Source organism: Myxine glutinosa, chromosome 5, assembly GCF_964187855.1.
Source record: "Myxine glutinosa chromosome 5, kmMyxGlut1.1, whole genome shotgun sequence".
Taxonomy (NCBI): domain Eukaryota; kingdom Metazoa; phylum Chordata; class Myxini; order Myxiniformes; family Myxinidae; genus Myxine; species Myxine glutinosa.
The window spans coordinates 36,140,032-36,167,780 of record NC_136265.1 but is presented as its reverse complement, the minus strand read 5'-3'; the positions used below and the strand labels follow the sequence as shown (position 1 = coordinate 36,167,780).

Genomic DNA, 27,749 nt, shown 5'->3' with positions numbered 1-27,749 from the left:
GATTTTTTTTTTTGATAAAAATACCCCCGGTACGGGATTAATTTGGCATTTTGGTACGGGAATGCAACCACGTACTGACGATCTATTTATAGGTATAGTCGATGACGTGTAGTAACGTCATCTGTACACAAAACTTTTTCGCGGGTTGTGGCACTGGACGTCAACCGTACTGAAAGGGTTAAAACAGCTGTTCACCACCATCTCTTATCTTCCCCCATCCAAAACCTTGATCTTTTCTACCCCCGTAAAAACACCCCACATCCGCATCTTTGAATCCCCAGCTTCTTCCTGGGGTTCCTTGAAGTGTTCCTTTGCTTTATACCATGTACCCCCCCCCCCCTCCTCCCCAACCCTCCCCCTTCCACAGATCTACCGCCGTCCTTGTTCTCTTCTGTTGTTGCGCTTGTGTGCTTCCCTCTCTCCCCCTCTTGTCTCCCGCTCCCTTCATTGCATGTTTTCATGTTCAATGTGTTAGCTCTTACACGAGCCTTGATTCTGTATACAACAAAAAAAAGACCAAAAAAAAAAACATGTTAATATGTCTTTTTTCCCTTCTTTTTGAAAAGGGTTATTCCCAACTGTTTTAACTTAGTCCAACTGTTTAAACACTAGTAACAGCACCTGGAAACTTCAAAAAAAAGTTGCAAACTATAAATATATACAGTCACGTGAAAAGGTAAGTACACCCCATGTAAAGTCTTGACTTTTTCAACATATTTCAACATACAGCTATTTGATCTTCATTTCAACAATATTGACAGATAAAGGTGATATAATATAACAAATATCATGAAACATTTACATTTTGTAGTCCATTGTATAATTTAAATAGACATAAATGCAAATTTCGCATGTGGAAAAAGTAAGTACACCCTTGGCTCTAATAGGTGGTATTGCCCCCTTTGGCAGAAACAACCTCAAGTAGGCGTTTCTTATGACTGTCCACCAGTCTCTGACATCGAATGGGAGAAATTTTTGCCCACTCCTCCATTCAGAATTATTTCAGCTGTGCGATGTTTGAGGGGTTTCTTGCATGCACAGCTCGTTTCAAATCCCCCCAAAACATCTCGATGGGATTTAGATCCGGGCTTTGACTTGGCCATTCCAGAACCCTCCATTTCTTTCTTTTCAGCCATTCCTTGGTAGATTTACTGGTATGTTTAGGGTCATTGTCATGTTGCAAGGTCCACCTCCGGTTGAGCTTCAACTTTCCGACAGATGGCCTCACCTTATCCTCAAGCACCCTCTGGTGCAATGAAGAATTCATAGTGGATTCTATGATGGTGAGCTGCCCAGGCCCTGATGCAGCAAAGCTGCCCCAAACCATAATATTTCCAACACAATGCTTTACAGTTGGTATCAGGTTCTTGTGGTCAAATGCTGTCTTTGGTTTTCGCCAAACATGTCTTCTGGTACTGTGGCCAAATCGCTCTCCCTTTGACTCATCTGTCCAGAGCACATAGTTCCAGAAGTGCTGGTCTTTGCCTCGGTGTTCATTGGCAAACTTTAGTCTTGCCCTGATGTTCTTTCTGGACAGCAAAGGTTTCCTCCTGGCACACCTCCCATGTAGATCAAATTTGTGCAGCCTCTTTCTAATGGTAGACTCGTGCACTTTGACATCAACAGTGGCAAGAGCTACCTGTAGGTCCCGTGATGACATTCTGGGGTTCTTAGAGACTTATTGCAGCATCTTGCGGTCTGCTCTCGGGCTGAACTTGCTGGGGCGGCCTGGCCTGAACAAGTTGGCAGTTGTTTGGAATCTTCTTCACTTGTAGATGATCTTCCGGACAGTCGAATGATTGATTTCAAATTGTTTGGAGATCTTTTTAAATCCCTTCCCAGACTCGTAGGCATCTATAACCTTCCTTCTGAAGGCCTCAGAGAGCTCTTTTGATCTAGGCTGGTGATGCCGCACACTTCAACAACAAAGAGCAAACCAAACTGAATGTATGAGGTTTAAATAAGACTGGTTCCTCCAAGATCCTCTCTAACGATGTTCTAATCATTTGCACCTGAGCTGGTGCACCTGATTCTAATTTTAGGTATTTGAAGTAGTGATAAATGTCGGGGTGTACTTACTTTTTCCACATGCGAAATTTGCATTTATGTTTATTTAAATTATACAATGGGCTACAAAATGTAAATGTTTCCTGATATTTGTTATATTATATCACCTTTATCTATCAATATTGTTGAAATGAAGATCAAGTAGCTGTATGTTGAAATATGTTGAAAAAGTCAAAACTTTACATGGGGTGTACTTACTTTTTCACGTGACTGTATATATGGACAGTATATACACATCCTCTATCTCAGGCCGACCAGCTATCACGATACCAAAATCATTTTAACCATCTGCATTCCCCAAAATGTGTTCCCCCATCACATTTTCCATCACATCACATCTTCCCCCATCTCCCACCTGAAGAATGACTGGCTCTGGGTTTAGCCTCAAAGTGTAGGTAAAATGAGCCAGGCCTGAAACCACACTATCCTCGCCATGTCTTTTTGCCAACTGCTGGAGCAGTCGTCGTGATGGGCACCTCAATGCATCAGACCAGCCACTTGCAGCTTCGGTGTTCAGTTGAATTGCCCGGTCTTTCTCGGAGAATCTCACCGCACGTGATACATTGCAGTGTCCGGGAAGTCCAGCCTCATGGCAAAGTCTCTGGTCTAGCGCCAAGATCTCGTCGGCCGACGCGAGACGTTTGAAGACAACTGACACCCACCCTTGCTTGGCATCAAGGAATTGTCCAAAAAACACCTGGAAAGGATGAAAATTTTTTTTACTTCATAGCTTTGCTTAAGTATTGCATTTTGTAATCTCTACATGATTTCCTCACAATTAATTTTTCCAACATCCCTGACTGTATATAGAGTAAATTAATCAATGGCCATCCCATCTACGAAGCATAAAACATGTAGTCTCATGCTGTGATCCCATGGTGGTGGCTACGGTCTCCTAAACTGACAATTCTCTCTGTTTGCACTCACTTAATTATGAAGTTTAAGATTCTACTTGGTCCAGTAAAAAAAATAAAAAATAACCACCTTTAGAGGCCATTTTTCCCCGCGAAGCGGGGGTTGGCCTTTTTCGGGAACCGTGGTTGTTGTTGTTTTTCGGTCCCCTATTTGAAGCAATGTTTTACGGCCGGATGCCCTTCCTGACGCCAACCCTTTTTGCCGCCTTTAACGACAAACAGGGAATTACCAGTGAACTGGTACTCAATTAGCCGACCTCAGAAGGATGACAGGCTGAGTCAACCCCCCTGGCGTTAATTCAGCGATCGACCGGGATTCGAACCCAGGATCCTTGGATCCTAAGCCGGCACCCTAGCCGCTAGCCCAACACCAGGGTCCAGTATTGGCTTCAAATTGAATAAGCAGATTTTTGAACTTTTTGAATTTCAATTTTTTTTGGAATTTTTGAATTTTTAAATTGAATTTGAATTTTTGAACTTCAAATTGAACTCAAGGTTTTGGGTATCACGATCTGCCATGATCTTTCCTGGGAAAACCACATTTCAAATCTGGCCTCCAAAGCCAGTCGCCGACTGGGCATCCTCCGTCGTGCGAAGTCCTTCCTTGGCACACCTGAGCTCCTCACCACATACAAGGCTTTCATCCGCAGCTCAATGGAATACTGTTCTCCCCCTCTGGGCTGGTGCTCCTGCCTCACAACTAGCTCGTCTTCACGCTGTTGAAGCCAAAGCGTTCAGAATCATTGGAATCTCCTGCGATGAAGCGAACTCCGAGGGCCTTTCACTCACTCACCGCAGGCAGGTTGGTGGTCTTTCTGTCTTCTACCGACTCCTCTCCGGCCTTGCTCCTCCAGCTCTCTCTGGGCTCTGTCCCCCAAATATTCCTACAGGTCGCACAAGATCTGCCAGCAACCCTCTTATGGTTAAACTGCCAAAATCAAGACTCTCTGCTCACCTTCACTCTTTCATTCCTCTTTTCTCCCGCCTCTGGAACAAACTCCCTCACTCCCTTCACTCCCCCAATCCCACTCCTCCCTCCAGGTCTTTAAAACAGCTGTTCACCACCATCTCTTGTCTTCCCCCATCACGTCTCTTCAAAGCTGTCCCCGCGCGCACGCTTTCGAAGTTAAGTAATTTTTCACAATTGTGTTTTTGTCGAATCTGTATCTTTCTTTCGGTGTATGTACCTATTGGGGTGACTTTAATAGGTTTCTTGGTGTTGGTTTTTCATACCTGTGTACAGAATCGTCGTTTTTTTCGTATCGTGTATTCTGAGGCCTAGTGTAGTGCTAGTAGGCTACCGTGTCAGCCCTTGGCTTGAGGCTTTTGTTTTGTCTCAGCGGTTCTTCGATCGCGCTGCAAATTACTTTCGGTCTCTGTTTTTCACGGTCTTTTCACCCCATACTTCCTTGTTTTAAAATCTCAAAAAAAAAAAAAAAAAAAAAATTCCTTCCCTGTTCTTATCCATTTGTTCGTTCTTATTTGTTCGTTCGTTCTTCGACCACGTTGTTCGTGATCACGTGATCACGTTGTTAAAAAAGTTTCATCTGTCCCCTGAAGAACTTTATTTTGTCATATTCTATAACACCTTTTTCTTCTTCTTCTATAAAAGGATGCTTTCGACTTGCTCACCAAATCTATTCATTCCAAAAAAAAATTCCCTCTCTTACAGTGCATCTTTCATTCATTCCCTAAACTCTCCAGAGCTCCACCCATCCTTCAGCGTCCTCAAATGTATTTTTGACTCGAATGTCTCAAGAAACTCATTTTGCAATAAATGTTCGTTTCCCATTAATCGTACACTTTTCAAAATCCAATCTCACCCCTTCCCTCCAAATCTTCCCCATCACCCATCTCTTTCAAATCTTCCCCCTTGCCCCTCCCCCCCAAATCTTCCCCACCACCCATCCCTTTCAAATCTTCCCCCCCTGCCCCTTCCCTCCTAAACTCCCCCCACTCCCCTCCCCTCCGAGACTCTCCCTCACTCCTCCCCTCCTAGACTCCCCTCTCACCCCTCCTCCTCAAAGCGTCCTCCCCGCGTCTTCCCCCTTCCAACTTTCACCTTCTTCTCCCTCAACCTTCTGCCTCACTCTTCCCCCTCCTCAAATAACACCTCACTGCGCCTCACCCAATCACCATCAAACCTTTTGTCTGCCCCATTCTTCCCTTTCTCCAAGCTATTCTGTAATCTCTGACACACCTTCAACAGCTCTCCCTACCTCTTCCTCCTCTTCCACATCTTACCCTACCGCTCCCCCCCCCCCCCCTGTTCTGTATCCGATGCTCCCCCTTCCTCTTCCTTAACCAGGAAGACCTCAGACCTCAGACCAGGTCACTCTACTCTGGACATGCTGCTTCTGCTGTCTCAACAATGGATGGAGGTCCTCAATGCCAAACAGGAAATCAGAGCTGTCTCCCTTGACATATCAAGGGCCTTTGATACGGTCTGGCACCCAGCTCTGCTCACCAAACTCTCCTCCTATGGTATCCATGGAAAGCTCCATGCATGGCTTGCGGACTTCCTCTCTGGTCGTAGTCAACGTGTGGCCCTGAATGGATTTCTCTCATCTCCCCTTCCTGTTCAGGCTGGAGTTCCCCAAGGAAGTGTGCTGGGCCCTGTGCTTTTTCTGGTCTTTATCAATGATCTCTCTGACTCTCTGGAAAATCCTCTCTATCTCTTTGCTGATGACTCCACTCTCTGCCGCTCCATTCCTCTTCCCTCAGATCGGCAGTCTGCAGCCTCCTCACTCTCTGAAGACCTGGACAAAATCACAGACTGGTCAAACAAGTGGAACATGTCTTTCAATCCTGCCAAATCTCACTCTCTTACTATGTCTCTCCGAAAAGATCGACTGGACAACCCTCCCATCTACTTTCTCAACAATCCTCTCCAAGAAGTTCTGTCACTCAAGCTTTTGGGTCTCACTATCTGCCATGATCTTTCTTGGGAAAACCACATTTCCAAGCTGGCCTCCAAAGCCAGTCGCCGACTGGGCATCCTCCGTCGTGCTAAGTCTTTTCTTGGCACACCTGAGCTCCTCACCACATACAAGGCTTTCATCCGCAGCTCAATGGAATACTGCTCTCCCCTCTGGGCTGGTGCTCCTGCCTCACACCTAGCTCGCCTTCACGCTGTTGAAACCAAAGCATTCAGAATCATTGGAATCTCCCGCGATGAAGCTATCTCTGAGGGCCTTTCACTCACTCACCGCAGGCAGGTAGGTGGTCTTTCTGTCTTCTACCGACTCCTCTCCGGCCTTGCTCCCCCAGCTCTCTCTGTGCTCTGTCCCCCAAATATTCCTACAGGTCGCACAAGATCTGCCAGCAACCCTCTGATGGTTAAACTGCCGAAATCTCGGCTCTCTGCTCACCTTCACTCCTTCATTCCTCTTTTCTCCCGCCTCTGGAACAAACTCCCTCACTCTCTTCAATCCCACTCCACCCTCCAAGTCTTTAAAACAGCTGTTCACCACCATCTCTTATCTTCCCCCATCCAAAACCTTGATCTTTTCTACCCCCGCTAATTTCACCCCAATTCCACTTTTTTGAAATACCAACTTCTGTCCAGGAAGTACTTGGTGTCCTTGTGTTTTATACTTCTCCCTCCCCCCCCTTTCCCATGCCTCCTCCCCCCTTCCCATGCCTCCTCCCCCCGGGCCCTCTCCCTTCCACACATCTCCCTGCTCTCGGATGTTGTGTTTGTGTGCTTCCCCTTCTCTCCCCATCTTGTCTTCCGCTCCCTCTTTTTGGGTATTTTGTTTGTCTGGTTGATTTGTTTGTGAAGTAAATGTTAGCTCTTTCACGGGCCTCGATTCATTATACAAAAAAAAAAAAAAAATCCAAAACCTTGATCTTTTCTACCCCCATTAATTCACCCCAGATCCACTTTTTTGAAATTCCGACTTCTTTCCTGGAAGTCCTAGCAATATCCATGTGTTTTTTACCTCCCCCCCTCCCCCCTTCCCATGCCTCCTCCCCCCTTCCCATGCCTCCTCCCCCCTTCCCATGCCTCCTCCCCCCAAGCCCTCTCCCTCCCACAGATCTCCCGATGTCCCTGTTCTCTGCTGTTGTACTTGTGTGCTTCCCTCTCTCTCTCTCTCCATCTTGTCTCCTGCTCCCTTTGTCTTGTGTTTTATGTGTCGGTTTGACTTTTTGTGTGATTAATGTTTGCTCTTACACGAGCGTCGATCTTGTATCCCAAAAAAAAAACCCCCCCAAAAAAACCATATGGTTGGTTGGCCAACTTCGCTCCTTGTCGTTCCTTGTCTATACCTGTTGATACGCCCATAAAACAAAATGACGAGTGAAGCTTCTTTGAGAGGCAAGACAACTATTCACGATGGCACTATTTTTCCCTTGTTAATATTTGCCACACCATGCAAACCACACTCATGCGCACACACAAACCTGTTTGTGGTTCAGAAAATTGAGAAGCCTCAGTCGCCACCAGAAGTTCAGCCTCAAATGACCAGATAAAAATTGATGACACCAGCTGGTGCCCAAACAGGCTGGACAAGCAGGGAGCCCAAGAAAGTCTGCATCTTCCAGATTGTTGTTAAAGCCAACGATCATGGACAGGATGGCCCAGACTACAGTCACGACGACCAGAAAGGTGTAGAAGCCACATGGAACACGAAGAAAACGGCGGTGAAGAGGGCAGCACCACAGGGCCATGATATTGCATCACCTCCACCTGTTACACCTGGGGTGATAAATTGTAAAAGGAATTCAGGTTAACAAATCCAGCATCTTTTTCATCGACATGTCTCAATGAAACTGTGCCACAGCAGGATATTTAACAATATACTCAGCACAAAGTTGTGATACACAATGATACTGACAATAAAAACATGATGAAGGGGGAAAAAAAATTAAATATTTCTACAAGTATGTACATGTAAAAAAAAAAAAAAAAAAAAAAAAAAAAAAAATATATCTATCTATAATTCCAGTAATCTCTGTACGTTTGTACGTCTGTACGTCTGTACGTCTGTACGTTTGTCTGTGACCGCTGTTTCTCGACAACTACCGGTCCGATATACTTGAAACTTGCCAGGTATATTGCTGGGGACCCGAGGATGTGCCTTTTCAAGGTTTGAAATTAATCGGACAAGTACTTACCGAGCTATGGCGATTTAGCCGTTCGCCGTTCGCTTTGCCGTTGCGAATGGACCAAACCATTCATGTAAATAGAGGGGGGGGGGGGGGGGGGGGTTCTGTGGTCGTTCGCTTTGGCTTTGCGAATGGACCAAACCATTCATGTAAATAGAGGGGGGGGGGTTCTGTGGTCGTTCGCTTTGGCTTTGCGAATGGACCAAACCATTCATGTAAATAGAGGGGGGGGTTCTGTGGTCGTTGCGAATGGACCAAACCATTCACATCGAATCATCGAATCACATCGAATGGACCAAACCGTTCGCTTTGGACCAAACCATTGCATGTAAATAGAGGGGGGGGGGGGGGGTTCTGTGGTCGTTGCGAATGGACCAAACCATTTCATGTAAATAGAGGGGGGGGGGGGGGATATAATTTTAGATATATATATAGTACGGGCATTGGCAAGGAACGGGCACCCACGTACGGGCAATGCCCTAGTATATAAAATTACTAATAAAACAAGAAGACGTCATGTGCAGCACGATACTTGCAAAATCCGCCCCCCCCCCCCCCCCTCAAAAGTTTTCCAATGATACAGCAAATTGTCCATTTCATGAAGATTAAAATTTACAATCTTGATCAAAGCTCGGGTCAACAGGATGAAAAGTGACGATTTTTCAGATGACAAATGATGATTTTGGAAGGTAGACCTTGAGTTGACCTTTGACCTTTTGTCCTCAAAAATAGTTAGTTTCCCTATTTAGTGACTCAATGTGCAAATGCTGTTCAATTTTCAAGTCAATCGGATGAAAATTGAGGATATTAAAAATTTGGCCTATGTTGACCTTTTGGCCTATGTTGACCTCAAAAATAGATGGTGGTTGAATTCAGTGACCATATATATATAAATCCTCTTAGAAGTTCAAGTCCATCAAATGAAAATTGGTGATTTTAGAAATTTGGCCTATGTTGACCTTTTGGCCTGTGTTTACCTAAAATATAATACGTGGTTGAATTCAGTGACGAGATATGCAAGTCCTCTTCAAATTTCAAGTCAATTGGATGAAAATTTAGTATTTTAGAAAATTTTGCCTATGTTGACCTTTTGGCCTAAGTTGACCTCAAGAATACTTGGTGGTTGAATTCAGTGACCAGATATGCAAGTCCTCTTCAAATTTCAAGTCAATTGGATGAAAATTGAGGATTTTAGAAATTTGGCCTATGTTGACCATTTGGCCTATGTTGACCTCAAGAATACTTGGTGGTTGAATTCATTGACCAGATTTGCAAGTCCTCTTCAAATTTCAAGTCAATTGGATGAAAATTGAGGATTTTAGAAATTTAGCAAAGTTGGTGACCTTTGGCCTATGTTGACCTTTTGACCTATTGACCCCCAAAACAATAGACCTTTTGCTTTTGACCAACTCTACCATTTGGTGAAGTTTCGTGAAGATCGGTTGAAAATTGTGACCTGTAGACCAGTGACAGAAAAACAAACAGACAGACAGAACCACAAACACAACCGACCAATATACTTGAAAAATCTTCGATTTTGCAAGTAAAAAATACATATATATTGTTGCGGAGGCCGGTTTCAAAACCCCCTTCTTGCACAACAATTTTTTTGCGTGATTCCCCTCGGTTAATACCGGAGAATCACGAATACCTTCAAGATGCACGGGTCAAGGTGCACGCGCATGCCGAAGAACTGCGCGATCGAACCCTCACTTTCTCACACCTTATGGATGCCGAGCGGTTTTGCACGGTGTGGAAAGTGGCGTTACCCCCACGAGATTTATGGACCTGAGTCTAGCCAAATTCGGTCCCGGATGATGCCAGGCCAATGGAGAAAAGACGTACCGAACAGGTTGGAAAGTAAGAACAAAATGTACAGCCTTTTATTTGGAAGGCACAGATAAACAGAGACGAACATACAGCTTATCAATTATTACCTAATAATAACCCCGACGTGGTGCCTTCACACTCTGACACACACACACACACACACACACACACACACACACACACACACACACACACACACACACACACACACACACCACACACACACACACTGGGACAAAATACACTAGTTAAAGGCGTACCAATGTACATGCTAGGATTCCTCATTGGTGACCACGTGGTCTGGTGTGCGCGGCTCGTAGTTCGATCGTGACGTGCAGCCTGGATGAGGTAAATTCAGCGCAGGTGGGACGAGCTGCCACACAGGCAGACAACCTCAGCTCAGGTGAGTTGTGTCGAAAGGCCAACGCTTGCAGGTCAGCCAGATGGCGCAAAAGATCGGCAAAGAGCGATGGGTGTCGGGCATTGAACAAAGGCCAAAACACGTGTCGTCTGGTGGAGCCAAAACAAAAGAGTTCAGAGCAGGGTGTCGTCCACCTGGCGAAATCCAAGGCAAGAGCACTGTCCTCGTGTGCGCGGCGTAATATCAAGAGAGGTCTCCTCGTGGGCGCAATGGAAAAGCAAGAGAGGTCAGGTGCGTCCCTCGATGAAGTCCCAAAAAGCAAGAGAATCATAATGCGCTGCGCGTGGGCTATTATCAGAACTGCCCACGCCCTTCAAAATGTTCCAGACCCTCCCATTGGCTGAGGCTTGTCGCATCATGGTGACGGGTTCCTGGCTCGCCATTGTTCAAGTGGGCCATGCTTTTGGCCACGCCTTTCTGCTCATTAAAAAATGGCTTCCCTTAACCAACGAGGGTTTGAAGATTCTGCCTAACTCAACGCATATTTGGTCTTTTTTACGACTCAATGGGAAAGGGCTAATCTTTACATTCAATAAGACATAACTGACTAATGCAGGCTACATGTTGTCGTGCAATTGACTATAGGGAGTCTGCATTTATGGCACAACCGCAACAATATATATATATATATATATATGACGGGACTCGTTGACTTAGGACTCGAGACTAAGAGAAGGAACCATGACTGAGAGAAGGAACAACTGATATATTTATTGGATTCGTTATACACAAGCTTGTGGAAAGCAGATGCTGAAGACGAATAAGCTCACAGAGACCAACTTCCCAGCTGAATGCTCTAAAATAATTCGATCAAGCTTCATTTTATAAAGGGAATATTGGGGGTGGCCTTAGCTCACAAGACAAAGAGACGGTGTGTTCATCCAAGGCCACTCATGGGTAAGCCTTGATAAGAGGCAACATGTTGCTCATAGAAGCTTGGTTGGGAAACTACAAAGGGAGTGGATAGTCGTTGACAAAGTTTTGTGGGAGGCTAGAAAAACAACAGCTTGCACCCAAGGCTATGGAAGGGAAAACAATTGGTCTTTCACAGAGGAAGGATATAACAAGCTCAAAAAGGACATAAAAGGAAAAAAGATTGAAAGGATACAGCAATCAATCAAGACAGAGCATATATTTGGTTATAGTTGGTAATTGGTAGAACAGCAATAAAGCACAAAAGGGGAAGGGGATCTCAAGCCATATATATATATATATATATATATATATATATATATATATATATATATATATATATATATATTGTTGCGGATATGAGGATGGCATTTTTTTGATTGTGTGTATTGGATTGTGGTAAACTGCTGTGTACCATTGGTTGGATATGGCCCCTCTTGCCTCCAGAGTTGTATAAAGGTAAAAAGGGCGTCTCGGTAATTAGTCCATAAGCATACACGTCAGCCAATCATAGAATGACCCTGTTCGATAGCTTATATCTTATTATGTGTCTTAGGGTAAGGCTGTGTCTCCCATTAACTTAAATACTCCATTGTACCAAGTGAAATAAGAATAGGTCCCCATTCATTTCATTTTGATGGCCAACTGCATTTTGGGCAGTTTTTCTTCAACCACCATTGGCCACGAGGCAGGGTTGGGGAAGAAAGGCGGGTCCCCACCTCGTCAGAGAGGGGAGGAGTGAGCCAGCCCCACTCGACCAACCATGAACAAGGGGTTTGGCTTGAGAGGGCGGAGGAAGAGCGTTTGGGGGAAGTTCGCAAAGGTTGAGGGGCGGGGCCTATATAACCCGCCGGCGGGGCGTTCCCAAGCAGTTGAGACAAGGAGGGAGGAGACAAGAGCTGGGTCGTCAGAGAGTTGCGCTTTTACTGAGTCCAAAGAAAGAGCTGGGTCGTCAGAGAGTTGCGCTTTTACTGAGTCCAAAGAAAGAGCTGGGTCGTCAGAGAGTTGCGCTTTTACTGAGTCCAAAGAAAGAGCTGGGTCGTCAGAGAGTTGCGCTTTTACTGAGTCCAAAGAAAGAGCTGGGTCGTCAGAGAGTTGCGCTTTTACTGAGTCCAAAGAAAGAGCTGGGTCGCCAGAGCAGATGCGCTTTTACTGAGACAAGCAGCTCCGACCCGTGACTCCGTGCACACGACAGGCTCGGTGGCATCAGCGGCCGTCGAGGTCCAGCCCGACGTCCCGTGCGGGATCAAGCTCCAGCCAGCTCCGTGCCGTCCCCCCCCCCCCCCCTCCAGCCACACACCTCCTTCCAGCAATCCACTCTGCAATTCCCCGCGTGAGTCAGTGTCTTTGTTTGTTCTGTCCTGGGTAGGTAATTAAGCTTGTATAAGGAATTCACTGTGTCACCTGCGTCTCATGTCCCTGTAAATAATCGTGACTGCTCCTTTTTGCTTGTGTGGGTAAATAATAAATCCCGTTACTCTTCTGTACGTCTTCTTCCTCTTTGCATTCGGTCGCTTTAGAGTTTTCCCAATTGAGTAGCTGTGGCGCGATACGGCCAACGTTTGGGTTGAATCGGGTTTTAGTCGGGGAATAACTGTTCGGCCGCGGTTACACCACCGCTCGGTCAAAATAACATCTAATCCGCGGTCCGTAACAATATATATATATATATATATATATATATATATATATATATATATATATATAACTGTAAGAAATAGTAGAAACTCCAAAGTACGAGCAGGGCGTCTCATTTGTATTGAATATATAATCGTTAGATTAAATAAGACGCGGACGTAGCTTCAGGACGTCGATCTTTAATTGTCGACAAGCTTTCGACCAACAAAGGTCTTCTTCTGAGTCAGCCCCAAGTTCGACGGAAGTCGTCCGGAAGTCACCCGAAAAACTTCCGTCGAACTTGGGGCTGACTCAGAAGAAGACCTTTGTTGGTCGAAAGCTTGTCGACAATTAAAGATCGACGTCCTGAAGCTACGTCCGCGTCTTATTTAATCTAACGATTATATATATATATATATATATATATATATATATATATATATATATATATATATATATATATATATATATATATATATATATTGTCGTGGAAATCAATCAGGTCCACAACTTTGTCCCATAGGTAGGTTTAATCACAATTAGATCTTTGGCATCATCCTGTAAAAATACAATCATGCAATAGATATCAGGATCTTGGCATCATATAGAAAGGACCGATAATAATAGTCAAAGCAAGCGAGTCTAGCATATATGTGCGGGTACGTACCATTCAAGACTACAAGACTACATGTCATAGTAAATGTCACAGGAGTGGCTCAGCGTCGCGGATGTCCCAGGTCTTATAGACGCCCCTCAGTGGTTTAAGCAAGCATCACTCCCGGGTTCAACTTTGGTATATTTTCACTACATTCTCCCCGCCGTTAGAACTATACTGCCGCTAGGCAGGTCTCAAGCGTGCGTCAGCATTAATTGATTGGGGTACGTCATTCCATGTCAGTCGGTCCACCCGTAGCGGTCGGGGTGGCGAACTACTCTGCCAGCTCATGTCCGGAAACTACCGGGTACGGCATCCCCAAGCCCGGAGTCCCCTGCTTCGGAGTAGCCGCTGGAGGCAGGTGTCGGAGGGGGCACCTCAGAGCCTTCAGGCAGGGGTGTAGGTGACGACGGAAGTGACGGCAGAAGTTCCATAGAGGAAGCTTCGGTAGAGTCCATAGACTCGTAGATCGGTTCGTCGATATCCCGATAAGGGTTGATGACCCCACATGGCGCGAGATGGCGTACGGAGACAGTGGACTCACGTCCATCTGCCGTCATCACACGAGCATGCTCGGGATTAGCCTGGAGTACCTGCACCTTATCTACTAAGGGGTCGTACTTGCTTGTGCGAACCGCTCGTTTGAGATAGGCCAGCCCCGGCTCAGCGAGCCAGCTGGGTAAAGATCGGATACTACCCGAGCTTCTAGGGTGGTGGAACAGTCTTTCGTGAGGAGTCTGGTTGGTGGCCATACATAGGAGAGCCCTGATCGAGTTCAGAGCCGCAGGTAGCGACCAAGCCCATTTATCGAGGCCCCGGCCGAGGGTCCTGAGGCTTAGCATGACGGCCCTCCATATAATCCCATTGAAGCGTTCGATCTTCCCATTCGCCTGGGGTCTGTACGGTGTGGTGTAACTCGAAGCGACATTATTTTGGAGCAAATAACCTCTCACCTCCTGAGACAGAAACACCGCACCCCGATCGGTATGCACGTAGGCCGGATACCCAAACATAGAAAACAAATTCTGCAGGCACCGTATGACCGTGGCAGCCGTCATATCCCCGCACGTGTAAGCAAAAGGGAATCGCGAGTACTCATCAACGATAGTGAGCAGATAACGAGTTACTCGACACCGGCAGCGGTCCTTTGAAATCCATCGCCAATCTCTCCCACGGTCTCGTAGCTCTAACCAGCGTCCCCATGGGAGGGTTGTAAAAATGCGGTTTGAGTTCCGCACATATAGCGCAGTCACGGCAGATCCGGCAGATGTCCTCAATCGAGTATGGCAGATTACCACTACGCACAAAATGAGCGAAACGCGCCACCCCTGGATGACACATAGTGTCGTGCAAAGCGGGCAGTCCTTCCAAAGTTACGATTCCCGCGCACGTAGCCGGCCTCGATAAGGCGTCGGCGACCAGGTTATCCTTCCCCGGGCGGTATTTGATGGTGTAGCAGAAGTCGGCGAGTTTGATACGCCAGCGAGTGATTTTCTCATTCTTAATACGCTGAGCATGTAAGGTGTCGTACATGAACGCAACGCTTTGTTGGTCCGTGATGATTTGGAAGCATCGCCCGAGTAAATATGGTCGCCATCGCCGAATCGACTCGACGATCGCGTACGCTTCCTTTTCGATAGACGAATGCCTCCGCTCAGCGGAGGTGAGAGTCCGCGAAAAGAAAGCCACAGGGCGCCCCCCTTGGGAGAGAGTCGCCGCTATCGCATGATCCGAGGCATCACTTTCTAAGACGAAAGATTCGCTCTCGTCGATCGTCGCCACAGCGGCGCCAGCGATGTCGGCCTTAAGGCCCCCGAAGGCCACCAAGGCGGCCGGGCTCATGGGGAACGTGTCGCAGGCGGAGCTTCGCGGAGAAATTTTGCACCCACTTCGAATAGTGGGCGAACAGCCCGAGAGCGCGCTTCAGCGAAGCCCGATCGCTAGGCGGAGCCATATCGAGCAAAGGTCGCAGGCGCTCCTTATCCGGAGAGACAGAGCCATGGGTCACGGTGTACCCCAGAAGATCTACCATGCGTAGAGAGTAACGACATTTAGCCTCATTCATGGTTAGGCGATACCTCTGCGCGACCTCGAGGAAGCGCTTCAGATTAGCATCGTGATGCCCCTGGTCATACCCACAAACCGTAAGATTGTCCAGATATACAAAGACATCTGTCAAGTTCTCCTTAGTAACGAGGTCGTCCATAGCCCTCTGAAAACAGGCGACCCCGTTCGTCACCCCAAAAGGTAGTCGGGTGAACTGGTATAACCTTTGACCCGATTCAAAGGCGGTATAGATGCGATCAGCCCTAGAGATGGGGATCTGATGATACGCACTACGCAGATTGATAGTGCTGTAGACGGAGTACTGGGCCACCTGTCGTACTAGCACGTCCATCCCCGGTAAGGGGTAGGCGTCCAGCTGTGGAAAGCGATTAACCGTCTGTGAGTAGTCGATTACCATGCGTCGGCGATGGGCCTCACTTCGCACCACTAAGACCTGGGCCCGCCACGGCGACCGGCTAGGTTCGATAATACTGTCCATTAAGAGCTGGGCCGTTTCCTCCGCAATGAATTGCGCGTCTGCTCATGAGTAGCGCCGTGATTTTACTGCTACAGGAGTGCAGTCAGTGGTCAGGTTGGGGAACAGCGAAAGAGGCTCAATGTCCATTTTCGCGAGTGCACACACAGCAAGCGTGTCCGTCCCACCGAATTCCATTTCCAAACGTCCATGTCGCTTAAGAAAATCGTGTCCCAACAGAATGTCAGCACATAATGCAGGCAAGACCATGAGATGTACATCTGGAAACATGCGTCCCTTTATCACAAGTTTCAATCGACATTCCCCTTTTGTGCTGAGCCTAAGTCCTTGGGAGGCCATGAAGATCCGTCGTGTAGTCCCGAGGACCGGCCACCCATGTTGACGCACTAGTCGTTGATCGATAAAACTATCCGTAGACCCCGTGTCGACTAAGGCCCGTGCAAAAATGCCTTCGACCATGAGCGGCATAATGGCCTGAGCAAGGCCGGAAGATCCGGCAGGTATTGAGCCGTCCGAGTGAGAAGATCGCGCCTCGCGTGTGCATCCCACACCGGCTGCAGTTTTCCGGTCGTTTGAGCGGCTTCCGCCGGAAGATCCGGCAGGTATTGAGCCATCCGGGCGAAAAGATCGCTTCTCTCGCGTGGAGCCCACGCCGGCTGCAGTTTTCCGGTCGTTCGAGCGGCCTCCGGAGGCATAGTTGGAGCTTCAGGAGCTTGTAGTCCGTACGAGCAGCCGTCAGATGGTGCTCGTGTCACGCGAGAAGGATCGCAGCCCTCTGCAGTTTCATGTGCTGGAGCAAGAGCGTGTAGTTCGTACGAGCTGCCGTCGGATGGCGCTCGTGTCACGTGCAGCGTTTGCCGCAAAGCAAGAGGAGCTTTCAAAGCAGAAGCTTGTCGTTTGTTTGAGGAGGGCGTTCGGATGCCAGTCAAGGACGGTCGCTCCGCGGCCGGTCGTGTTCGCACCATTTGTTTTGGCGGCCCGCTGTATCTCACCAAGGACGAGCGTGCAGACAGGGGCCCACGAGGAGGAGGACCGCTCATCAAAGCCGGGTGAGGCGCCCCGCTCTGTGCTCGGTCCGTTGGCTCGGCGATAAGCCCATTCAAGGTCGCGCGAGCTCGTGTGCCCCGCGCGGTCTTCTTGCAGACTTTTGCAAAATGTCCTTTAGTAGAACACAAATGGCATATTGCTTCCCGAGCCGGACACGCCGACCTGGGATGCTGTCGATTGCCACAGAAGTAACACATCGCGTTTTGTTCAGGCCTCGGCCTGGCTGCTGTAGCTGCTGCCAGGCCGGAATCCGGGTCCACCTCGGGAGCGGCCAGGGGCTTGGCCTTAGTCGAGTCCGCACCCGTATCCTCGGCGGTAGCCCTCTTCGGTCGCGCGAGTTGAGAAGTCCCCGCAACGACTCGTGCGTGGTCATAGGCGGTAGATTGTTCCCGGGCCTCAGTGTAGACGTGGGCCACCCGTAGTGCCTCCGCGAACGTCAGGTCAGCTGTCTCCAAAAGTCTGAGCCTCAAAATCGAAGAGCTGATCCCAGAGACAAAAGCATCTCGGACAAGATCGTCCTGGACTTGCTCGTGTGTCCGTACCTCTTGAGTACTGTCCACAAGGAGGTGTCGCAGCTCCTGGGCGAAGCGATCGATCGTCTCGGTGGGCTGTTGATGCCGCGTTGAGAGCATATGCCTGTTGTACACCACGCTCCATTTCTTAATGTAAATTCGCTTTAGCTCTGCCACTGCGGCATCGTACGTCGTACATCGTGCGATGCTCCTGTAGACGCGGTGGTCTACTTTGGTCTGCAGCGCAGACAGCTTCGTTTCAGCGGTGGGAACGGTATCCTGGGCTCCGAACTGGTTCTCCAGCGTTTTGAGCCAGTGAGTGAACTCCGAGCCCGAATCCTCAGCTTGTGGGTCGGCGCCGAGTGTCGGTACATTGATCATCTTGTGTCCCGCCATTTCCGTAGATCTTAATTGTGATTAAATGTCGTGGAAATCAATCAGGTCCACAACTTTGTCCCATAGGTAGGTTTAATCACAATTAGATATTTGGCATCATCCTGTAAAAAGACAATCATGCAATAGATATCAGGATCTTGGCATCATATAGAAAGGACCGATAATAATAGTCAAAGCAAGCGAGTCTCGCATATATGTGCGGGTACGTACCATTCAAGACTACAAGACTAAATGTCATAGTAAATGTCACAGGAGTGGCTCAGCGTCGTGGATGTCCCAGGTCTTATAGACGCCCCTCAGTGGTTTAAGCGAGCATCACTCCCGGGTTCAACTTTGGTATATTTTCACTATATATATATATATATATATATATATATATATATATATATATATATATATATACATACATATATATATATATATATATACAGTATATATATATACACATATATATATATATATATATATATATATATACACATATATATATATATATATATATATATATATATATATATACACATATATATATATATATATATATATATACACATATATATATATATATATATATATATACACATATATATATATATATATATATATATATATATATATATATATATATATATATATATATATATATATATATATATATATATAACTGTAAGAAATAGTAGAAACTCCAAAGTACGAGCAGGGCGTCTCATTTGTATTGAATAAATAATCGTTAGATTAAATAAGACGCGGACGTAGCTTCAGGACGTCGATCTTTAATTGTCGACAAGCTTTCGACCAACAAAGGTCTTTTCTGAGTCTACAAAAACAGCAGGCATGTATATCAGTCAAGTATGTATGGTGATATGTGTGTGAGATGTGTGATGTGTGTAGAAAATGCATACAGAAGGAAGAGTCACGCCAAAGTTCACTCACCAGCCCCAAGTTCAACGGAAGTGACCGTTTGCATTACAGTTAGGGTGCACGTGCATATACAAATATAGAGATATACATACATAAACACACAAGCATATATTCATATCCCATTTATATTCATATAATATATTTATATATTTATATATATGACATATAAAGGTAGAATGAATGAATGAATGAATGATGAATGAATGAATGAATGGGTTACGGTTAACAATTTGATTGGGTTGATGTGGGAACATGCTTTAGTCATCAAAATTTATGCCATGAGGGACTTTTGTCCGAAGTTTGTGTATCCAAAAGGACTCACGTTTCAGAATCGTGGTGTGTGTATATATAAATATATATATATATAAATAAATAAATCCCGGACAGCCGGGAGTTTGGTTATTGAACGAGGAGAATAATAAGAAACCTCATGGGAGACACAAAGCATGGAAAGAGCAGAGGATACAAGACCACAAAGGAGGCGGAAGAAGACATCGACTGCGATTGCGAAGTGAAAGGCCCATCGACCAGGGTGTCAACAAGTCACTTGAGCCCAGTCTCAAGTGTTTGAAGTTTTATTTCAACAACACAAAGGGCAAACTGGGGAGAAGTTGAACACTTGCTCATTGTGTCGTGCGGATTTTGCACACTCGTCCACATTGAGACAAAATTGGTGAAGAATCAGCACAAGCGTTGTAAGGATTTTGTGGTTATCAGCATCAAGTCAAAAGGATCAAATGGAGGTGAATACATCAAGTTGTGGGAGGACCCCGTCACACCTGCTGAAACCCGCGAATGAAGATAACAACCAACGGGGAAAGCCGTGCAAGTGTTCCGTGTGTTCTAAGGTTTTTAGTCGTCCATCAGCCTTAAATAGACACAGACTAATTCACTCGGGAGAGAAAACGTACAAGTGTTCTGTGTGTTCTCATGATTTTAATCAGTTATCAAATTTAAATTAAACACAGACTAATTCACACGGTAGCGAAACCGAACAAGTGTTCTGTGTGTTCTCAGGATTTTAATCAGTTTTCAACTTTAAATAAACACAAACTTATTCACACGGTAGCGAAACCGAACAAGTGTTCTGTGTGTTCTAAGGATTTTAATCAGTTATCAACTTTAAATTAAACAAACAGTATTACAGCCTGAGTACCGCGAGCCTGAGGAGAATTAAATGTACCGCGAGCCTGAGGAGAATTAACTGTACCGTGAGCCTGAGGAGAATTAACTGTACCGCGAACCTGAGGAGAATTAACTGTACCGTGAGCCTGAGGAGAATTAACTGTACCGCGAGCCTGAGGAGAATTAACTGTACCGCGAGCCTGAGGAGAATTAACTGTACCGCGAGCCTGAGGAGAATTAACTGTACCGCGGGCCTGAGGAAAATTAACTGTACCGCGAGCCTGAGGAAAATTAACTGTACCGCGAGCCTGAGGCGAATTAACTGTACCGCGAGCCTGAGGAGAATTAACTGTACCGCAGGCCTGAGGAAAATTAACTGTACCGCGAGCCTGAGGAGAATTAACTGTACCGCGAGCCTGAGGAGAATTAACTGTACCGCGAGCCTGAGGAGAATTAACTGTACCACGAGCCTGAGGAGAATTAACTGTACCGCAAGCCTGAGGAGAATTATCTGTACCGCGAGCCTGAGGAGAATTAACTGTGCCCCAAGCCTGAGGAGAATTAACTGTACCGCGAGCCTGAGGAGAGGAGCTCACGTTTTTGGTGAGAACTGGTATTCTGAGGAGATTGGTCTTCCTAAGAAGGAGAGCTTGAAGGAGGTCATCCTGCCTGCCTGCTTTGGCCTTGGTGTTATCATCCTCCACCATTGCCTGTTGATGGTCCTGTTCGTCTCCTCATCAGCTCTTCGTCGTCCTGCTCATCTCATCGCCTGCTCCGTGCCCATCCTCTCATCGCCTGCTCCATGCCCATCCTCTCATCGCCTGCTCTGTGCCCATCCTCTCAACCGCTGCCACCAGAGAAAAGTCGCCATTTTGTGTCCCTCGCCCCGTCTGTGCTCGTGACTCGACGCCTTAGTTTTCATCGGATTTATTTTACTTTATTGTATATAGTTATTATTGATTTCATTCTCCGTTTATTTGTTCGGGATTAAACCCGTTTGGTTTTATTCAAAGCTTTATCCCGGTGTGTACCCTGCGTGTGAGATGAGAATAGGTACACCGTCTCCCTGCGTGTCATAAGAGGCGACTAAGAGGGTTGGCGTCAGGAAGGGCATCCGGCCATAAAAACATTGCCTCAAAAAGAGAACCATGACAATTACAACTACATATGGGCAGGGTACAGCCCGAAGTGGAGATCGGTTTCTGAGGTTTGGGACATGGAATGTAGGGACAATGACAGGGAGATCAGGAGAAGTGGTGGAAGTATTGGTCAGAAGAAGAGTGGACATATGTTGTGTGCAAGAGACGAGATGGAAGGGAAGTGGTGTGAGAATGGTGAAGGGTAGGCAGGGACAGAAATACAAGTTTGTGTGGCAAGGGTGCCTGGAGGGCGTGAATGGTGTTGGTGTCCTGTTTTCTGAGGAGTTTGTAGACAGTGTGGTGAGTGTGACTAGAGTGAGAGATAGGTTGATGATGGTGAAAATGATGATTGGAAAGCTCTTGGTGAACGTCATCTCGGGATATGCTCCGCAGGTTGGTCGAAGCGATGAAGAGAAGGACACGTTCTGGTGTGCGATAGAGAAGCTGATGGAAAACATGAAAGATGAGGAAGTTGTTGTGGTAGGAGGAGACCTAAATGGACATGTGGGAAGGAGTATGGACGGTTTTGAGGGAGTTCATGGGGGTTACGGATATGGTGTGAGAAATGGAGAAGGTGAAAGGATTTTGGAGTTTGCTGATGGAGCTGATTTGTTGATTTGTAATACTCAGTTCCAGAAAGAGGATAATAAGCTTGTTACATACACATCAGGTGGGTCGACGACAACCGTTGACTACCTGATGGTGTGTAGGCGAGAAAGGGGGCACCTCCGGGACACAAAGGTGATCCCGGGGGAGGAGGCTGTTTCACAGCACCACTTGGTTGTCTGCGACATAAGGGTGAAAGGTGCGAGGAGAGCTCGGCGGGTGAAGTACCAACCGAGAATGAAGGTGTGGAGGTTGAAAGAGGTGACAGTAATGGAGGCATTAAAAGAGAGGCTGAGTAGGGTAGAGGATGATGTGGTTGAGCTTGAACGTGGTTGGATGTCAATGAAAGATAGTCTGTTGGGAGCCGTTGGTGAGGTATGTGGATGGACAAAAGTACCACCGAGGCACTCGGAAACATGGTGGTGGATGATGAAGTTGGAAAGAGGATTGACGAGAAGAGGAAGAAGTTCAAGGAGTGGCAGAAGGTGAAGGGTACGGGAGCAGAAAAATCAGAGCATGAAAGTTATAAGGCAGCCAAGAAGGCTGCAAAGAAAGAGGTAGCAAAGGCACAGGAGGCATGTAAGAAAATGTTCGGAGAACGCTTGGATTCGGCAGAGGGTCAGAGAGCGGTATTCAAGATTGCAAAGCAGATAGCGAAAGAGAGGTATGATGTGATGGGGGTGAGTTGCTTGAAGGATGAAGTGGGACAAATCGTTGTGGACCCAGATGGAATTAAAGGAAGATGGAAAAGATATATGGAAATGCTGTTGAATACAGAGAATGAATGGGATGGCAACATAGAGAGTAACCCAGTTTTAGGACCGGCAGAGAAGATAACTGAGAAGGAAGTTGGGGAAGCGATAAAAGCAATGAAGAGTAGAAAAGCGGGAGGGCCGATGGGAGTTGTGGGAGATATGTTGAAGGCAGCAGGAAGTTGGGGTGTGAAGAGAATGACAGAGATATGTAATCTGGTGGTGAAAGAAGGCCGCATTCCAGTGGATTGGGAACTGAGTACCCTCGTCCCTCTATGCAAGGGGAAAGGTGACCCTCTGGAGTGTGGCTCGTACCGAACGATAAAGGTATTGGAGCATGGAATGAAGGTATTGGAAAGGGTGTTGGAGAGGAGGATAAGGAAGAAGGTGAAGATCGAGGAAATGCAGTTTGGATTTATGCCAGGAAGAGGAATGACAGATGCGCTCTTTATTGTGAGGCAGTTGCAGGAGAAGTACATGGAGAGGAGGAAGAAGTTGTTTCTTGCGTTTGTTGATCTGGAGAAAGCATTCGATAGGGTTCCACGCGAAGTATTGACATGGGCATTGAGGAAGTTAGGAGTGGAGGAATGGTTGATCAGAGTCGTGATGGCAATGCACAAAAGAGCGCGCACAGCTGTAAGGACGAAGGACGGGAACAGTGGTGAGTTTGAGGTGAAGGTGGGAGTGCTTCAGGGGTCGGTACTAAGTCCACTACTATTTGTAGCAGTGATGGAGGTGCTGGCTCAGAACGTAAAGGAGGGTTTACCATGGGAGTTGTTGTATGCAGATGATCTGGTGTTGATTGCGGAAAGTATGGATGGACTGAAGGAAAAGATGAACAAGTGGAAGGAATGTATGGAGACAAAAGGTCTGAAGGTGAATATAGGAAAGACGAAGGTGATGGCAAGTGGTAAAGCATGTGGTGAGGTGGAAAGAACTGGGAAGTGGCCATGTGCTGTGTGCAGGAAGGGTGTCGGAGTGAACTCCATTCAATGTACAATGTGCGCTGAGTGGGTTCATCAAAAATGTAGTGGTCTGAGAGGGTCATTCACCAGTGTGGCAGCTACATTCAAATGTATGGTGTCCACAGAGGGAGCTGCAGATGGAGGAAATGTTGAGTTGGATCTTGGAGACGGCATGAAGCTGGAAGGTGTGAAAACATTTTGCTACCTCGGAGACATGCTGAATGGAGAAGGTGGATCAGACTCGGCACAGTTGCGAGAGTGAGATGTGCTGGAAGAAGTTTCGGGAACTGAGTGGCGTGCTGATGAGGAGGGGAGTGTTGTTGAAGCTGAAGGGAAAGGTGTATGCTGCATGTGTGAGAAGTGTTATGATTTATGGGAGTGAGACATGGGTAATGAACGTAGAGCAGCAATGAAGGCTGGAAAGGGTGGAAATGCGAATGGTTCGGTGGATGTGCGGAGTATCGTTGAGAGAGTGGAAGACAAATGATGAATTGCGAAAGATGATGGGAATAGAGCCTGTGATTGATGCTGTGAAGAGGAACAGGTTGAGATGGTTTGGTCATGTGTTGAGGAAGGATGAAAGTGACTGGTTGAGAAGAGTGATGGAAATGAATGTAGAAGGAAGTAGAGGACGGGGGTTAACAAGGAGAGATGCAGAAAATAGGGCAAAAATGGAGAAGATTGTCATGGGGCCCGCAAGGCTAACCCCCGCTCTCGCAGGGAAAATGGTCTTAAAATGCCTGTTGTTGTTGTTGTTGTTGTTGTATATATATATATATATCTATCTATCTATAATTCCAGTAATCTCTGTGTGTGTGTGTGTGTGTGTGTGTGTGTCTGTTTGTCTGTGACCGCTGTTTCTCGACAACCACGGGTCCGATATACTTGAAACTTGCCAGGTATATTGCTGGGGACCCGAGGATGTGCCTTTTCAAGGTTTGAAATTAATCGGACAAGTAGTTACCGAGCTATGTCCAAAAAACGATTCAACCAATCAGAGAGCAGCGAGCTATCACGTGTGCCGAACGTGGCGAACAGACTCTGCCTCGGACGGCACATTTGAGAGCGTATTCATTTATTTCACGTTTGCAAACTATGTTGGCGTTAAACTATGTTTTAAAACTAATTAAAACTAATTTGCGATTCATCGTAACTGCGATTTGCGACCTTCCGGACAGTGCAGACTTCACTTCCGGCAGCCAATCACAGAACGCGTTGTTGCGAGCCGAGCCGAGCGCGTGCGCCATTACGGTTCGTAATTCGATTTCTTCCGGAGAAAATAATAATTTCTCCATTTCTTATGCGCATTATTTCTCCCAGAGCGAAGGGCGGAAGCGAAGAGCGTTGTTTTTTTTGTTTACGGGCGTACGGGCGTACGGGCGGGGGTAGAGCGTACGGGTAGCGTTTTTTTTTTTTTTTTTGCCACGGAACGGGCACCCACGTACGGGCATGCCCTAGTATATATAAAACACAGTTTGTGTGTGTGTGTGTGTGTGTGTGTGTGTAATGTTACCGATAGACTCCTAAACGGTGAGGCTCACGTGCTTGATATTTGGCATAGACATGGCCATTGAGCCTGGGAAGAACATGGCCGACCTAAAAAAAATTATTTCATCATATTTTTTTAACCATATTTTTACCTCAGCGCATTTCAGCGAGGAATATTATACACAGAATCTGAGCCGGTGGCAGAGCAGCGCGCCGATTCGCTCAGAGCGATCACGTGATGTTCCAACCTTGCCGCCATAATCTCACAGTTACGCCTTCGCACGTAATTCAGAGCGAAAAGCGATTGCGTTTTTTCACATTTCAGCGAGGAACATTGCCATTCACACCACATAGGTTTTTTTTTCTTGCATCTTTAGATCCATATTTTTAGCCATAACGTAGCGCATTATGGCTCGCTCGAGCTCGAGTTAGCCAATCACCTGGGTACATGAGGCCACGTTGGCCACGCCCACGGCATGACGCAGAGTTGCAATCTTGACGAAGACTGACTGTGATAAAGGCAATGGCACCGAAGAAAAGAAATTTGTCGAGTTCAACCTCCCGAGCAAGGAAAATCGCTGATCGGAGACTCCATGTAACCGATGAAGATACTTTTCACCATCGACAAGCCAATCAAGAACGTGTCTCTAGATTCAGACAGCAAGAGACAGAAGATGAGAGAACGGCACGTCTAAACGCCAATCAACAACGTCTGGCGAGGGCCAGACAGCGAGAGACAGAAGATGAGACAAACTGTATTTCAAACTGTATTTCAAACAAACTGTATTTCCCATCTACACGGCCATGTATTCCTATTAACGTTATGTAAAGTACATAAATTGTGTGGATTACATCATTTGTGGATGTGATCAATTGCCAGTAACCATCTATATCCCTCCCCTCCCCTTCCCTCCTCCCCCTCCCTCCCCTCCATCCCCCTCCCTCCCCCTCCCTCCCCCCCTACCGCTCCCTTTCCCCCCGACCCCTTCCCCTCCCCCTCCCCTTCCCCCTCCACCCCTCCCCCTCTTCTCCCCTCCCCGTCTTCTCCCCTCCCCCTCTTCTCCCCTCCCCCCCGTTCCCCTCCCCCTCCCTTACCCCCCTGCCCTTTCCCCCTCCCCCTCCCCTTTTCTTCCCTCCCCCCACCTCCCCTCCCCCCATTCCCCTCCTCCCCCTCCCTCTCCCTCTACCCCTCCCTTTCCCCCCTTCCCCCTCCCCCTCCACCCTCCATTTTCCCCCACCCCTTCCCCCCTCCCCCCTGTTCTCCCCTCCCCCCCATTCCCCTTCCCCATCCCTCCCCCTCCCTTTCCCCCACACCCCTTCCCCCTCCTCTTCCTCCCTCTCCCCCTCACCCTCCCCCCATCCCCTCCCCCCTCCCCTCCCCCATCTTCTCCCATCCCCCCCTCTCCTCCCCTCCCCCCTCTCCTCCATTCCCCTCCCTTCCCCTCCCCTTCCCCTCCCCTCCCCCTCCCCTTCCCCTCCCCCTCCCCTTCCCTCCCCTCCCCTTCCCTCCCCTCCCCCTCCCCTTCCCTTCCCCTCCCCTTCCCCTCCCCTCCCCTTCCCCTCCCCCTCCCCTCAATGCCGGGTACTTCTGCTAGTGTATATATATATATATATATATATATATTTGATATAGTAAAATGAAAATAACATTTTTCCCCCCTTTCCTATATTTCTGGACGACTCACATGAACCCACACCTAAATATCTCATTTCCTGGTTGGTGATGATTATGGTAATGGTTGATGTCTTCCTGGCTTTCTATCCTCACCATATCAGACACATAAGTTTGCCGAGGCTGGACGGGTTGCCACTCCGACGCAGGTTATTTGAGTGGCTCATTCTTCCCAGGAAGCTGGTACTCACTTTGCCAACCTCCGAAGGATGACAGAATGAGTAAACCCACCTGGTGGTAGGTTTGCATGGCTGGGCCTTGAACATAATATCTTGACCACCTTACTGTTTGGTGTTGATCCAAAAAATACAAGTTTGGCGTCAACAGTGGGGGTCAATGAGGGGGGTTGTTAAAAGTAATCAACGATTCAAAATAATACGGATATCAAGTTCGAGCTGAGTGACAGGGGTTGAACACATCCTACACAATCCCAATGGTTTATAATATGATGTGTAACTGCACCCTGCATAGTCTCAATGGTCCATCATGGGGCGTGTAACTGCACTCTGCACAATCCCAATGGTACATCATGGTGTGTGTAACTGCACTCTGCACAATCCCAATGGTACATCATGGTATGTGTCACTGCACTCTGCACAATCCCAATGGTCCATCATGGTGTGTGTAACTGCACTCTGCACAATCCCAATGGTACATCATGGGTGTGTAACTGCACTCTGCACAATCCCAATGGTCCATCATGGTGTGTGTCACTGCACTCTGCACAATCCCAATGGTACATCATGGGTGTGTAACTGCACTCTGCACAATCCCAATGGTACATCATGGTGTGTAACTGCACTCTGCACAATCCCAATGGTACATCATGGGTGTGTAACTGCACTCTGCACAATCCCAATGGTACATCATGGGTGTGTAACTGCACTCTGCACAATCCCAATGGTACATCATGGTGTGTGTAACTGCACTCCGCACAATCCCAATGGTACATCATGGTATGTGTCACTGCACTCTGCACAATCCCAATGGTCCATCATGGGGCGTGTAACTGCACTCTGCACAATCCCAATGGTACATCATGGTGTGTGTCACTGC

The 27,749-nt window shown here is 47.2% G+C and overlaps 1 protein-coding gene across 2 annotated transcripts in view; it reads right to left on the bottom strand.

Annotated features, from left to right (window-relative positions):
• The window catches only part of LOC137427702 (divergent protein kinase domain 2A), a 46,394-nt gene that overhangs the window by 13,492 nt on the left and 5,153 nt on the right, over window positions 1–27,749 (bottom strand). The window contains exons 1-3 of one of the 2 annotated variants that reach the window (XM_068117380.2): window positions 25,462–25,668; window positions 7,389–7,683; window positions 2,423–2,764 (exon numbers count right to left, since the gene is read on the bottom strand). In XM_068117380.2, the coding sequence (XP_067973481.2) occupies window positions 2,423–2,764; window positions 7,389–7,655 (609 nt within the window). In that variant the 5' untranslated portion in view covers window positions 7,656–7,683; window positions 25,462–25,668. Of the gene's footprint in view, window positions 1–2,422; window positions 2,765–7,388; window positions 7,684–25,461; window positions 25,669–27,749 lie in introns of those variants that run through there. The other variant, XM_068117379.2, reaches the window with a different exon arrangement.